This window comes from Mytilus californianus, unplaced genomic scaffold (assembly GCF_021869535.1).
Source record: "Mytilus californianus isolate M0D057914Y unplaced genomic scaffold, xbMytCali1.0.p SCAF_5, whole genome shotgun sequence".
Classification (NCBI taxonomy): domain Eukaryota; kingdom Metazoa; phylum Mollusca; class Bivalvia; order Mytilida; family Mytilidae; genus Mytilus; species Mytilus californianus.
This window is the reverse complement of record NW_026262701.1, coordinates 34,312,675-34,326,295: the sequence shown is the minus strand read 5'-3', so window position 1 is coordinate 34,326,295 and position 13,621 is coordinate 34,312,675. Positions and strand designations below refer to the sequence as shown.

The following is a 13,621-nucleotide window of genomic DNA, read 5'->3' as shown; positions in this document are numbered from 1 at the left end:
TTCAGTGTGTGCACTCTTGCTACATTTTGAGTGTTGTAAGAAGTGCAAACAAGATCAGATCATGCATAAGATTCATGTTAAAAAAATGAAAATAACACTGAATAAATTCTGCAGAAACTGCACGATTATAATTATGTATAAATATACATTGTGCCATTGTTTCCAGCACTTCGGTGTTGACATGAATATCAATTATATGGTCATTTTTATAAATTTCCTGTTACAAAACTTTGAATATTTCGAAAAACTAAGGATTTTCTTATCCCAGGAATAGATTACCTTAGCCGTATTTGGCACGTTTTGGAATTTTGGGTCCTCAACGATCTTCAACTTTGTACTTGTTTGGCTTTATAACTTTTTTGATCTGAGCGTCACTGATGAGTCTTATGTAGACGAAACGCGCGTCTGGCGTATTAAATTATAATCCTGGTACCTTTGATAACTATTTACACCACTGGGTCGATGCCACTGCTGGTGGACGTTTCGTCCCCGAGGGTATCACCAGCCCAGTAGTCAGCACTTCGGTGTTGACATGAATATCAATTATATGGTCATTTTTATAAATTTCCTGTTTCAAAACTTTGAATATTTAAAAAAACTAAGGATTTTCTTATCCCAGGAATAGATTACCTTAGCCGTATTTGGCACAACGTTTTGGAATTTTGGGTCCTCAATGCTCTTCAACTTTGTACTTGTTTGGCTTTATAACTATTTTGATCTGAGCGTCACTGGTGAGTCTTATGTAGACGAAACGCGCGTATGGCGTATTAAATTATAATCGTGGTACCTTTGATATCTATTTCCAAATTTCGATATTTGCAATAATGGCAGAATTATTGTCAAAAACAATTTTCAAAACAATTTTCATGACAACCAGTTAACCATTGAAATCTAAACTACTTTAGATAGAAGGTCGCATTATATATGCAAATATCATTAACTGTGGCAATGTTATTGCACCAGATGCGCATTTCGTCAATTAATGTATCTTCGGTGATGCTTGAAGTCAAAACCTAATACAAACGTTAAAGAGCTAACAAACCAAAAACACAAAAAGTAAAGCCAAACTCGAACGAGGATTCTGATCTATGCATGGGGGAGATCCATTCCTTAATTTAAAATGATTTCGAAATTTTATAAAATCAAACTTAAATAGTACAATATCCGTATTATGCCAGTACCGGGGTTGGATATACCATCAGGGACTAACAATCCACCAGCAGAGATATCGACCAAGGTGAAGTTATAACAATTACTGTACCTATTGTATTACACCAGATGCACATTTCGACCATTAATGTCTCTTCAGTGATGACTGAGGCCAAAATATTTTAAGTTAAAAAAAACTAATACCCGGACAATGAATCAGAACAATGCGTTATAGGGAGCCACATTCTAAAGTTGACCAATAGTGTCAGAATTTTCATGTGACTCTAGGACATGATCCTCTGGGGAAAACCTAAAAATCGATTGTCCTAGATCTTCCAACTACACTTTTTGAGATAGGATCACGCAAATTGGTATGTAATCAACACAATAACAGTTGTCTGTGGCGAGGTTTAGGAACTTTGATATTTGTGAAGAGCCAGATTGTGGGTCAAAATATATTCCGAGTTATCGAGTTACTGGTAAAATTTTGTGAAGTATTAAGTATGTGATGCTTAAGCCATAGCATATATTTTATATGAGGGTTTGAAATGGGGTTTACCTAATGCAGAAAAATGGTCCAAAATACATAAAGAAAAATGCAGCTATAAAAATAATAAATTTGATAGGGTGCTGAATTATAAATAATAAGGAATAAAAGACCATAATCTTAAAATTCAGAATAATAGGAATTTGAAAGATGGGTTTGTCATTTTTGTATGGCCCCATGGGGCATGGTCTATAAGAGTTAGAAAAACCGAAGACATGGTTTCAATAGAAGTCCTGGCATACAATTAAAGATAGAAACTTGATAATTATTTCATCATCAACACTGACAGTGGATTTTGGTATTTAAAGAGCAGAAATAGGTCGAAATATGTTTCGAGTTATCCAGTATGCAGTAAAATGTTCTGAAGAAGTAAAGATTGCAATATAATTGGATACTGAATAGATGGTGTCAAAATTAAAATTGAAAAAAATATTGTTTCCAAACACTGGTTAGGATAGAAATTTGATAATGTGTGTGTTAATTACACTTAGTGTTTTTGCGACCACAGTTTCAGAATTTTTGCCATTGGGACAGAAAAAGGCAAAACAACTCTAAATAACCCGAAATTTAAGAAGTATTTTCAGGTTATTTGGGCAGAAAGCTTCCTCTGTTAACGACTACTGCGAAAATGAAAGTAAGATGTTGATTTTTGAAAAGACATCAGGTACGCTCGAGGGAGACATTTTATTATCCAATAACGTTTAAGAGAATCAAAGCTGACAAAAAGTAAGAGCTTTGTATAGAGCTTTTCATACATTTTCTATGAATGAAAATAACACTTTATTAATTTCGTGCTTTCAAAGCACCTTTTCTGGATTTACTTTTACCAGGAAAGCTCAAACCAAAACATTTGAAAGCCAAGGACGTATAAAATCTGATCAAAGATACAAGGCTTATAATTTAGTGCATCAAACGCGCGTTTCGTCTTCATAAAATTCACCAGTGGCGCTCAAAACAGAACTGTTGGAAGGCCAAAACCAGAGATGAAGTTGAAGATCATTTAAAACCAAACATTCCTAATAAATGCCAAATACTGCCAAATGTATACCTTGGTGTTGAACAACCATAGTGTTTTGAATAATTCAACATTTTATAAACAGTAAATTTACAAAAAAGGATACATCAATGATATTTCATGTCAACACAAAAGTGTTGAGTACTGGGCTAATGATACCCTCGGATGCGAAACGTCCAGAAGTTGCATCAACTTAGTGGTTGTTACAACTCATTGATGATCAGATACCAGGTTATAAGACACGTGAAGAGCTATATGATCAAAAGGACCTAAACAAATAGCCAAATGCATTTAATGAGGGAGTTGAAACTTCTGAAATTAGCGGAGAATTTAAGAAAGGTTTGTTAAGTCATGTCAGTACAAAAGAACTGATTACTAAGTTGACGATACCCTCGGGTACAATATATACCATGATTAAAATTGTTTTCGCCAGACGCGCGTTTTGTCTAAAAAGGACGCATCAGTGACGCGCGAATAAAAAAAAGAAAAGTTGAAGAGCGATGAGGACGCAAAATCCCGAAAGGTTTTGCCAAATACAGCTAGGATAATTTAGTAAATGAGAACGAAAAACACTTTATTTCACTCGTACGTCAAAAGCGCTAAATATCTGGATTTATCTTCAGCAGGAACGCGTAAAACAAATTATTTTAAAGCCAACTATGTACATGACCAAACCAAAAATAGCCAAATTCATCTCATCAATTTTGCCTGATGGAGTAGGAACCTTAGTCTTTTAATATTATCTGAATTTATCAACGGAGCATTACTTAGTATAGAAAAGTTTGTACAAAATCATGTCAATACCGAATCACTGACTACTGAGTTGATGATACCCTCGGGGACTTAATTATAGTCCACTAGCAGTGGTATCGACCCAGTGCTAGTAATTGACAATAACACTTTATTAATTTCGTACGTGAGAAAAGCTCTTCCGGATTTACCTTCATTAGAAGTTCAACTTTGCCTTAGTTTCTTTATAATTTCTGGAAATTTATCAACGGAGTTTTAAGTTTGTTAAAAACTATGCCAGTACCGAAGCACTAACTACTCAGTTGCTGATATCCTCGGGGACTAACAGTCTGCTAGCAATGGTATCGACCCAGTGCTAGTAAATAAAAATAACATTTTTATGAATTTCATGTGTCTGATGCGCTTTTCTGGATTTTCCCTTCATCAGAAACGTTCAAGCCAAAACATTTGAAAGCCAAAGATTTATGAAACCTTAACACGTGAAGATCTATATGATTATGGGTGACCTTAAACATAGCCAAATTCATTTAAGGTCAACAACTTAGATTAACTAATATTAACAGTGAAATCGAAATCATTCATTGAATATTTGAAAAATGTCAGCAACTATTCTTTATTTGGCCATGATGATCAACAATGGAGTCACAATGGGATGGTGACAGGGACAAGAAGAGGAGTAGTAGGGACGCACATATACGATACTATTTAGGTTAATGAAAATCATCTTTTCATTCTCACTGGTGCAGCTACTGACGATGCTACGTATTATTGCATGAATCATGTATTCTAGGGTGTTCATACCAAAGACATTAATTAAAATCACTTAATTGACGAATCCTCTTTTACAGCATAGAAAGCAAATTTCAGAAGACAGAGACCTGGAGCGTTGTGGGAAATACATGACAAATCTTTAAATCAATATGAAATGACTTAATTGATACAAACGATTCTTCGTTCATAACAAGTCTTGGATCTATTAAGAGATTGTCAGTTCAGTGAAGCAGGCTTGTGAGACCACAATGTTTATCCTGTTAATAATTGAATGGCATTTTGAAACAAAATCCTTTCGTTAATGTTTTCTTGGTTCTTCTATCAAAGATGTATTTTAAATAGCTAGATTAGATATGAAGAAAATTGATGGAGAAAAGGACAATATTTAAATCGAATATTTTAAAAACTAAGCATTTAGTAAATTACAAACTTAACTGTAGAGTGAACATAAGTCTAGGACACAATAGGCCATACAGAACAATAGGAAACAGAAGTTCCAAATAACACGTATGATCACTTATCGAATTGAAACGGAATATGCCACGTCTAATTGAAACTTAAAAAGTTATTCTATTTCTTTAATCAAATGTACATCAAATTTTAACTTTAAGTAGCTCTAATACAGACATCACCAACGACAAAAACGTTGACCAAGGAAAAACTGATATCAGTATTTTCATAAATCCCTTCTTTACTAAAAACTAATATTTCGACAGTAAATCAAGCTGCTAGACGACTCTGTTAACAATATCCCATGGGATTTTTTTTTAAAACCAAGAATTATTGTGAAAGTCTAAAGAGGACGTCAAGTGCGTACATGATAACTTTTGTTAATAAAAGTGCACTTAACATAAAAAAAACATAGACATAAAAACAAAAACAAAAAACGAAACTTGTATATAACGTTTTCCAAACATTGTAGTGATGAAAATTATGGGGAAAAAAAACAGTTATAAATTTCATAAGTCCGAAGTGCTTTTCTGGATTTACCTTCATAAGTAACGCTCAATGCCGAATATTTGAAATCAAAGGATGTATAAGAACAGAAGCAGTTGAAGACCTATATGACCAAAAAGGTCCTACAAATAATAGCCAAATTCATCTACGTTCCCATAAAAAAAAGTACATGCAAAGAATTTTTAATAGATTTTTGGGTTTTGTTAATCAATGACATCACCTTTAATGTAATGAGACAAACATATTTTGGAATCATTTATACACGCGCAAAAACAGTAGTTTCAAATAGAATTTTTTGTTGTTGATGTTTTACAATATAAGTTTTAAATTGGAACCACATGAATGTGACCTCAATGTATTCATACGATTCTAAAATCATTATAACAGGTATGTTTTGAAGAATCTTTTTAATTATTTTTGTAGAGCTACGAATAACTCTTAATCCAAACCAAGCATCTAAAATGCTCGAAGTGTTGTCGGCCTTTCCAAGTTTCAAGACACCAAAAGACTTACCAGGTTTGTATATTTTAAAATGGATGTATAGGTGTAGATGGTGCATATGCCAATCTCATACAAATTGGAAAAATAATATAGGAAACAGAGAAGCAATGATTTCCAGTGTACAGCTAAATTGTGTGTGTGTTTATATATATGATATATATATGAGAAATTAACCATTTTTATTGTCGAGCCTGCAACTTTTGTCGCAGAAAGCTCGACATAGGGATAGTGATTCGGCGGCGGCGGCGGCGTTAGCTAACTTCTTAAAAGCTTTATATTTTAGAAGCTAGAAGACTTGGATTCTGCATACTTTGTATATATATGCCTTATGTTACGAAGTTTCCGTCTGTCATATGTCCATTGTCCTTGACCTCATTTTCATGGTTCAGTGACTACTTGAAAAAAAAGTCAACATTTTTTGTAATGTTAATTTCTTTCTTATAATGAGTAATAGGATAACTATATTTGGTATGTGCGTTCCTTGCAAGGTCCTCATGGCCGTCAGACAATTTTCATTTGACCTCGACCTCATTTCATGGATCCGTGAACAAGGTTAAGTTTTCGTGGTCAAGTCTATATATCAGATACTATAAGCAGTAGGTCTACTATATTTGGTATATGGATTGATTGTAAGGTGTACATGTCCAACTGGTAGGTGTCATCTGACCTTGACCTCATTTTCATGGTTCAGTGGTCAAAGTTAAGTTTTTGAGTTTTGGTCTTTTTTTTCTAATACTATATGCAATAGGTCAACTATATTTGGTGTATGGAAATATTTTATGATGTACATGTCAGTCTCACAGGTTTTATTTGACCTTGACCTCATTTTCACGCTTCATTTCTCAGTGTTAAGTTTTTGTGTTTTGGTCTGTTTTTCAACTATAAGCAATAGATCAACTATATTTGTTGTATGGAAGGATTGCAAGGTGTATATGTCTGTCTGGCAGGTATCATCTGACCTTGACCTCGTTTTGATGGTTCATTGGTCAGTGTTCAGTTTTCATGGTTAAGTTTGTTTCTTATGTACTACATTGTATAAGCAATATGTCAACTATATTTAATGCATAAATTGATTGTAAGGTGTACATGTCTGTCTGGCATGGTTCATCTGACCTTGACCTCATTTTCATGGTTCATTGGTCAATGTTAAATTTTCTCAGTTAAGACTGTTTCTTAGAAACTATAAGCAATAGGTCAACTATGTTTGGTTTATTGAATGATTGTAAGGTGTACATGGAATTCTCGTTTGGTTTATCTGACCTTGACCTCATTTTCTTGGATCATGTTAAGTTCATGTGTTACTTGTAGTAAAGCTTTATATTTAGGACTATCAACATAAAATCAACGGTTAGTAAAGAAGGCGAGACATTTCATCGTGTGCACTCTTGTTTGTTGAAATAGTTGCTGCGTACTTAAGATATACTTGTGATTCTTGAAGCAATGTACACGCTTTTAAATGAGGTGTGAAAGTGTGAAGAAATACTAGCCATAATTTTGACATACTGCAAAATATACTCTGATTTTCAGACTGTAGTAATAATAAGATATTAAAAAGTGACCATTGTGGCTACACCAGATGCGCTTTTTGACAATTAATATTTTTTCAGTTATGGTCGAGGCCAAAACATTAGAAAATCCAAATTCTTAGGACACACACAATCATGTGTTTTGCAGTTAAACTAGTGTTGCCAGTACAAAACCGCTTCTCTTTTTTTTCAAATCAAAGAGGGAAACAATAAGTTGCAAAAGAAGTGCACAAAAATCACTTAAAAACATCTTTTCCAGTATTCTCTGTATTTCAGACGACTAATGTAAAACTTAATAAAGCAATGCAAAATAAATCTGAAACACCCAGTCAAATAAAAGCAACAGTAGTATACCGCTGTTTATAGTCATAAATCGATTTAACTGAAACAAATCCGGGTCACAAACAAAAACCTAGGGAAACACATCAACTATAAGAGGAAAACAACGGAACAACATAAACACTGAACTGCTACAAAAGCAAACGCCAACATACATAAATACGGGCTATTTGATAACAACTGCCATATTCCTGACTTGGTACAGGACATTTTAAGAAAAAATGGTGGGTTGAACCTGGTTTTATGGCTAGCCAAACCCCCTGCTTATATGGTAGTGTTAAAAATACCGCTAAAATGACAACATTACGTGACAGGAATACATTACAACTAAACGCAAGAACACTCAGGACAGAGACATACATAAAGAATAATATAATAGTACATTACAACATATAAACTACAGAATTACAACGGACACCTCCCATTCACACCACAATAGAATTATGAACTCTGCGTCACACGAATGTATCACAAAAAGTGACGTCACAGGTAAATTTCTAAAAATAGAATATAAGATTGGGATTAAGTTTGTAATGGTGTTATTTTATGTATTTTCTAACCATTACAAGAATATTAATATAGAATTGTGTTAGTAATGGTGTAATTGTATTTATTTTCTAACCATGTCGGTTTTTCTTCTAAATCAAAACTGTAAAAACAAATAAATCCTGTGCATAGAGTAGCTTTAAACTAAAACTCATATAAATGATCTAGCTGATTAATTATCTTAACTTTTACATACATGTAGAAAATAAAAATAGAATTCATACCACAAACGATAAGACATAACACAATATCCAACAGAATTGCAAACGAAACATCATAACTAAATACATGAATGTTGGATGTATAAATACCGAGACACGTCTTATAGCAATGCGAATTCACACTCGGGAAAACAGTCATATTCGGGAATAGGTCACGTTCGGTACTTAGCAGACCAGACGACGTAGATGGTAAACCACAATCTAAGACGTGGTTAAATTGTCGTTAGTTAGTTTAGAAACGGACACATCGTATAGATCAATCAATTCGTGATGGTGTCCTAAAAATTTACGGAGTGTCATGTTTAATCTTTCCTCCTTATAACTCTGTTTGAGCAGTTTCTGCGTAAGGAGCACACTCCTGTATATGAAGTCCTTATAGTGTGAACATGCACGAGCATAACGTATCAACGGAGACATGTAAATACCATACGATGGGGCAGAGGGTATGTTATTGGAAATTGGAAATTGATAGTTGGGAAGTTGAAATCGTTCCGTTTGTCATAGATTTTAGTGTGAAGTCGTCGATCTGTGTTAATATTGAGTAAAAGATCAAGGTATGAAGCAGTCCTTCTAGTATCAGTAGTATCCTTAATTTAAGTTCACTGTGATATATGAGATGTAAGTACTGACTGAAATATGGGTTATTCAGTGATAGGATATCATCAATATATCTGAAAGTAAAATTAAAGAATTTCGCAAGGTGCTTTTCTTTTTGTCTTTTTGAAAGTTTTGAATGAATTCTGCTTCATACGAGTACAAAAACAAATCGGCCAGTAGGGGTGCACAATTAGTACCTATTGAAATACCGACTGTCTGTCGAAATATCAATCCTCCAAACTCAACAAATATATATTGTCGATCAAAAAGTCCAGCATTTTGATAATATCATATTCAGTATATTTTCTGATAGAATCAGTGTGGTTCTTCACAATATAAGAATTATTATAACCCAAAACAAGAAATGTATATCTACGATTTCCATTTTTTATAGAAAAAGCTCTGTTTGATGAGATGATGAAGTCGATCTTTCAATTGAGCGTGAGGAATAGTAGTGTAAAGCGTAGAAAAATCAAAAGTTTTAATCTTGCTGCAAAATTGCAGAGATTGTGATCTAAGATTTAGTAGTAGATCTTTAGAATTTTTAAGAATCCACATCTGATTGACACCACTGGTTGAATATATTTCATCACAATATTTTTGAAGGCCATCTTTTACTGTAGAAAGAATAGTAGTCAGCACTTTAGAAAGATGTTTAGTTGAACATCTTGATGATCCAGCTATGTATCGTTCTTTATAAGGAGTTTTGTTAAGTTTTGGTATCCAGTATAATGACGGTAGATTTTCTTCGTTTTCTTTGATGTTGATACCAAAAGAAAGGACAGATTTGTGACTTTGTAAAATTTCATCCTTTGTAAATGAAGTTAAAGAATATGTAGGATTACCAGTTTTGCTGTTTATTCCAAGCTCTTTTGTGAGACATTCCAAGTAATGGTTTTTACATATGAAGACAATATTATTGGAGGCTTTATCTGCTGGAACAACAACATATTTGTTATGCAAAGAGGATAAAGCATCCACAACCTCCGGGTTCTTGAATGGGTTAGAAACCCTTATGCTCATAGTACATCGTAGTTTCTGAATGCGTTTCTGTATGCATGATCGAATAGCTTTGATAAAGTGTAACAATCTGGAATAGGACACAGTCGGTAAAATTACAGATAAGACGACTATTTTGGTTTTTAAAAAAAGAGACAGAGAAGATATCAAGGGGCATTCGAAAATCATAAGTTCAATAAAAACAGATAAGACCATGGCAAAAAAATACGGTGAAAGGACAAACAACAATAACAAAACATTACATAGAAAACCATAGGCTGAGCAACACGAGCTTCACCAAATACCAGGGGTGAATTCATGTGCTCTGGAAGGATAAGCAAATCCTTCTTTATATGTGGCACCTTAAGAAAGTACAAATCCGATAATAAGTCGCTCTCGGTAATATAACAAATTAGAAAAAGAAGATTGAGATCTAAGACGTCGAAACATTTCTTTGAGTTTGGTCAAAGACATGCAGATCGTTTCGGTGAACCAATTTGTGATGGTGAGCATAAAAGTTGTGTTGTGTCGATTTCAGTCGTGTTTCCCATTAACTCGATTTGAACACATTTGGTAAATGAATTGATGCTTCCTTTTATCAACAGTTTACGATTATATTTGGTTTCAGATCATTTAAGACTGTCAAAGTATCATTTAAAAAGGCTGAAGAAGTGGCGAAAACTGGCACTAGAAAACAAAGAAAAAGTAAGTTAAATTTGTTACGTCTAAAACTGATCAGTATAGCATGGTGTTAATAAATGAAAATAAAGTGAATGAAAGTTTAATTGTTTTACTACATGCTTGCAGGTTTTAATTCTAAAAGCACTATACACTTTAGTTCGTATAGCTAAATGTTTATGTAGGCTACAATTCTGATTAAAGATAAAAGACGACAAATTATATTTTAAAAACTGATTCCTATGTTTAGAAATAATCAGATTCCTGCAAAAAAATAGGTGATGTGGTCTGATTGAATGTATGTCGACTTATTATGGAGAATAAAAGATGGTGATGAAATTTTCATTGAAGTAATAATTAAAATTTCAGTGATGTTTAGCTTGCCGATGAAATAATGTTTCAATCTAAGTTATAATCACCAGAAGATGAAGTAATCTTCCATGTTCATGGATCTTTCACCAGCAGATGATTAATGTTCCACTCGCAGTGACTAGCCGATGAAGTAATATTTTATGCTCTGTCATCTTTCACCAGAAGTTGAAGTAACGTTTCAATCGCAGTGACTAGCCGATGAAGTAATGTTTCATTCTCAGTCATCTTTCACCAGAAGATGAAGTAATGTATGTATGTACGTAGATCCCTCCGATTTCGGAACACCCCTCGAGAGCTGCGAGGGTACAGTGGAATCCGTGTACACTCCCTATCGGGATTAATGGAGATGTGTCCCTAATGTTTTTACAATATTTACAAGGACATTCCCCACCTTAACACAAATGGAGTGCTAGGACACCGGGCAGAGTCTGTTATTACGGTGGAGGAAGCTGAAGTACTCGGAGAGAACCACCGGGCTGCTCGGGTGGAACAGACAAACCGAAGAGATATCAGCAGATTGATCTCCAGGTCAAAGTCGGGGGCAACTTTGACAAACCGAGGCCCCCAAAGTACCCATTCTAGTTTAAACTCCTGTCTAGATACCAGAGATGTGTGTGAGAGGATGAAAAGCATCCTTCTGATGTACTGAATTTCCAGCGACCCGAGTCAGAATCGAACTCGTGATCTTCAGCACTGTAGCCATCGGTCTTAATCACTAGACCACGAACCCACATGTTTTATGTTCTGTCTTCTTTCACCAGAAGACGACGTAACGTTTCAATCGCAGTGACTAGCCGATGAAGTAATGTCTCATTCTTAGTCATCTTTCACCAGACCCTGAAGTAAAAATTCTTTATAAGTGATTTTTTACTAGACTATGAAGTAATGCTTCATTCCTATTGATCTTTCACCAGAATACAAAACACTGACTCATTATCCGTGATCATTCACTATTCAATGAAGTAATGTTTGTGTATCAGAGGATGGAGTAATATTTGATTTTCAGTTATCTTTCACTAATTCTTAAAGTAAGGTTTCATTCTCTGTCGTCTTTAATCAGTTGATGAACTTTCTGTGATATATTTAGCTTTTTAAGGTACAGAAAAATCTCAGCAAAATGAAGAAATCTGATTAGACAAAATTATACCAATTATAAGCTCTAAAATGTACAATGTTCTATACTCTGAAACCAAATGACATGTAATATTTACTATGCAGTGACTGAAGAACTTATGTCCAAACACATGTGAATGAATTCATATAAAATAAACAATTGAGTCAATTGTGTTACGATATATTTTTTTATTCAAGTTTGTTGTAATATTCCATACAATTATATATGTAAAAAAAACCCAGACGATGAAAATGCACTAAAATTGTATTCATATAAATCAATACATCACAAATAGTCACTTTCACAATGTTTCTCCAACCGGTTTCACTCTTACGAAATAATCATACATATAATGCTTTATAACAGCCAACATTTGCTGGGTCGACAAAATTAACAGCAGGAGCCTTCAGATTATTCCAAGACAATCAAGTGCTTAGTACCGACAAGGAAAGCGACGACATAAAAGAAGAAGAGGATGAAGAAGACAGTTTATTCGGTGACCTTTCTGATGAAGATGAAGATGAAGATCAAAATACTTTAGGGGATTTGGGTTCTGGTTTCAAACAACTAAGTAAGGGTATGGGAAACGTATTTGGCAATATGTTAGGACCAATAGGAACGACAGCTTCAGAACCAGAAAAAGGTAAAATTTCGTAACAACTTAAAACATCTAATCTTTATTCTATTATTGTTTTTACATTATGTTGTTATTGTTGTTGTTATAAGGAATCCTGAATATCAATTTTATTGAAAAATTGTTTGTCTTGTTCCGCAGTTTTAATTATAAGAGAACAATATTTTTTCATCTACTGCTTGCGTGAAAATTTGGTTGCTTTCTTACTATATAGTTAAGCTTCCAACAATTGCTTACTCCATGTAATGAGCTAATTCAGTTGCTGTACGGTTTTTGGTTGGGTACATGTTGCTCAGTCTTTAGTTTTTACCTGCGTCGTTAAAGGAGAAAGTAGGTCTAGAAAAGAAAGACCTTGGGTAGTAAACTTTCATCAAAGTTTTCATAGCTTCTATGAAAGGGAATAATTAAATGTTTGGTCTGCAGCTTGATAATGTTGAGGTTTAGCGAGTAACTTGCGGCATTTTTTTTTATTCGCCGTGCAGTTTCTTCCTGTTTGTCGATATTTTTTCTTGACTGCTATAGAAGAAAATGATTTGATATTTGGTCGAAAGTTGGAAATTTTACAACACTCATTGTACAATGAAAATTTGTGTCGACTTTTTCTTGGCTTCAATGTACATGTCACCGCAATCAATCTTGAAAGTTGTTGGTCAACCACGATTCAATGTCGTTTTGGTAAACACGTGAGCTGCTTACAGGCATGGGGCGAATTACATTGCAATGTAATGCGTTACATTACAATTACTTTGACAAAACCATGCATTAAATTACAATTACAATTACATGCATTTATCAAAGTAATGCATTAAATTACAATTACTTTTGCAAAGTAATGCATTGAATTACACATTACATTAAATTTTGTAAATTTTATTATCAAGTGAAAAGAAAAATCATGCATTTTG

The 13,621-nt window shown here is 33.9% G+C and overlaps 1 protein-coding gene across 13 annotated transcripts in view; it reads left to right on the top strand.

Annotated features, from left to right (window-relative positions):
• Positions 1-13,621, top strand: part of LOC127701221 (abnormal spindle-like microcephaly-associated protein homolog) — a 62,675-nt gene that overhangs the window by 40,582 nt on the left and 8,472 nt on the right. For all 13 annotated transcript variants that reach the window (XR_007981890.1, XR_007981888.1, XR_007981886.1 and 10 more), the window contains 3 exons: positions 5,613-5,705; positions 10,547-10,623; positions 12,449-12,725. Coding sequence is in view for 7 of the 13 variants with exons in the window: in XM_052205033.1 (XP_052060993.1) it covers positions 5,613-5,705; positions 10,547-10,623; positions 12,449-12,725 (447 nt within the window). In the remaining 6 variants the exon portion in view is untranslated. The remainder of the gene's footprint in view (positions 1-5,612; positions 5,706-10,546; positions 10,624-12,448; positions 12,726-13,621) is intronic.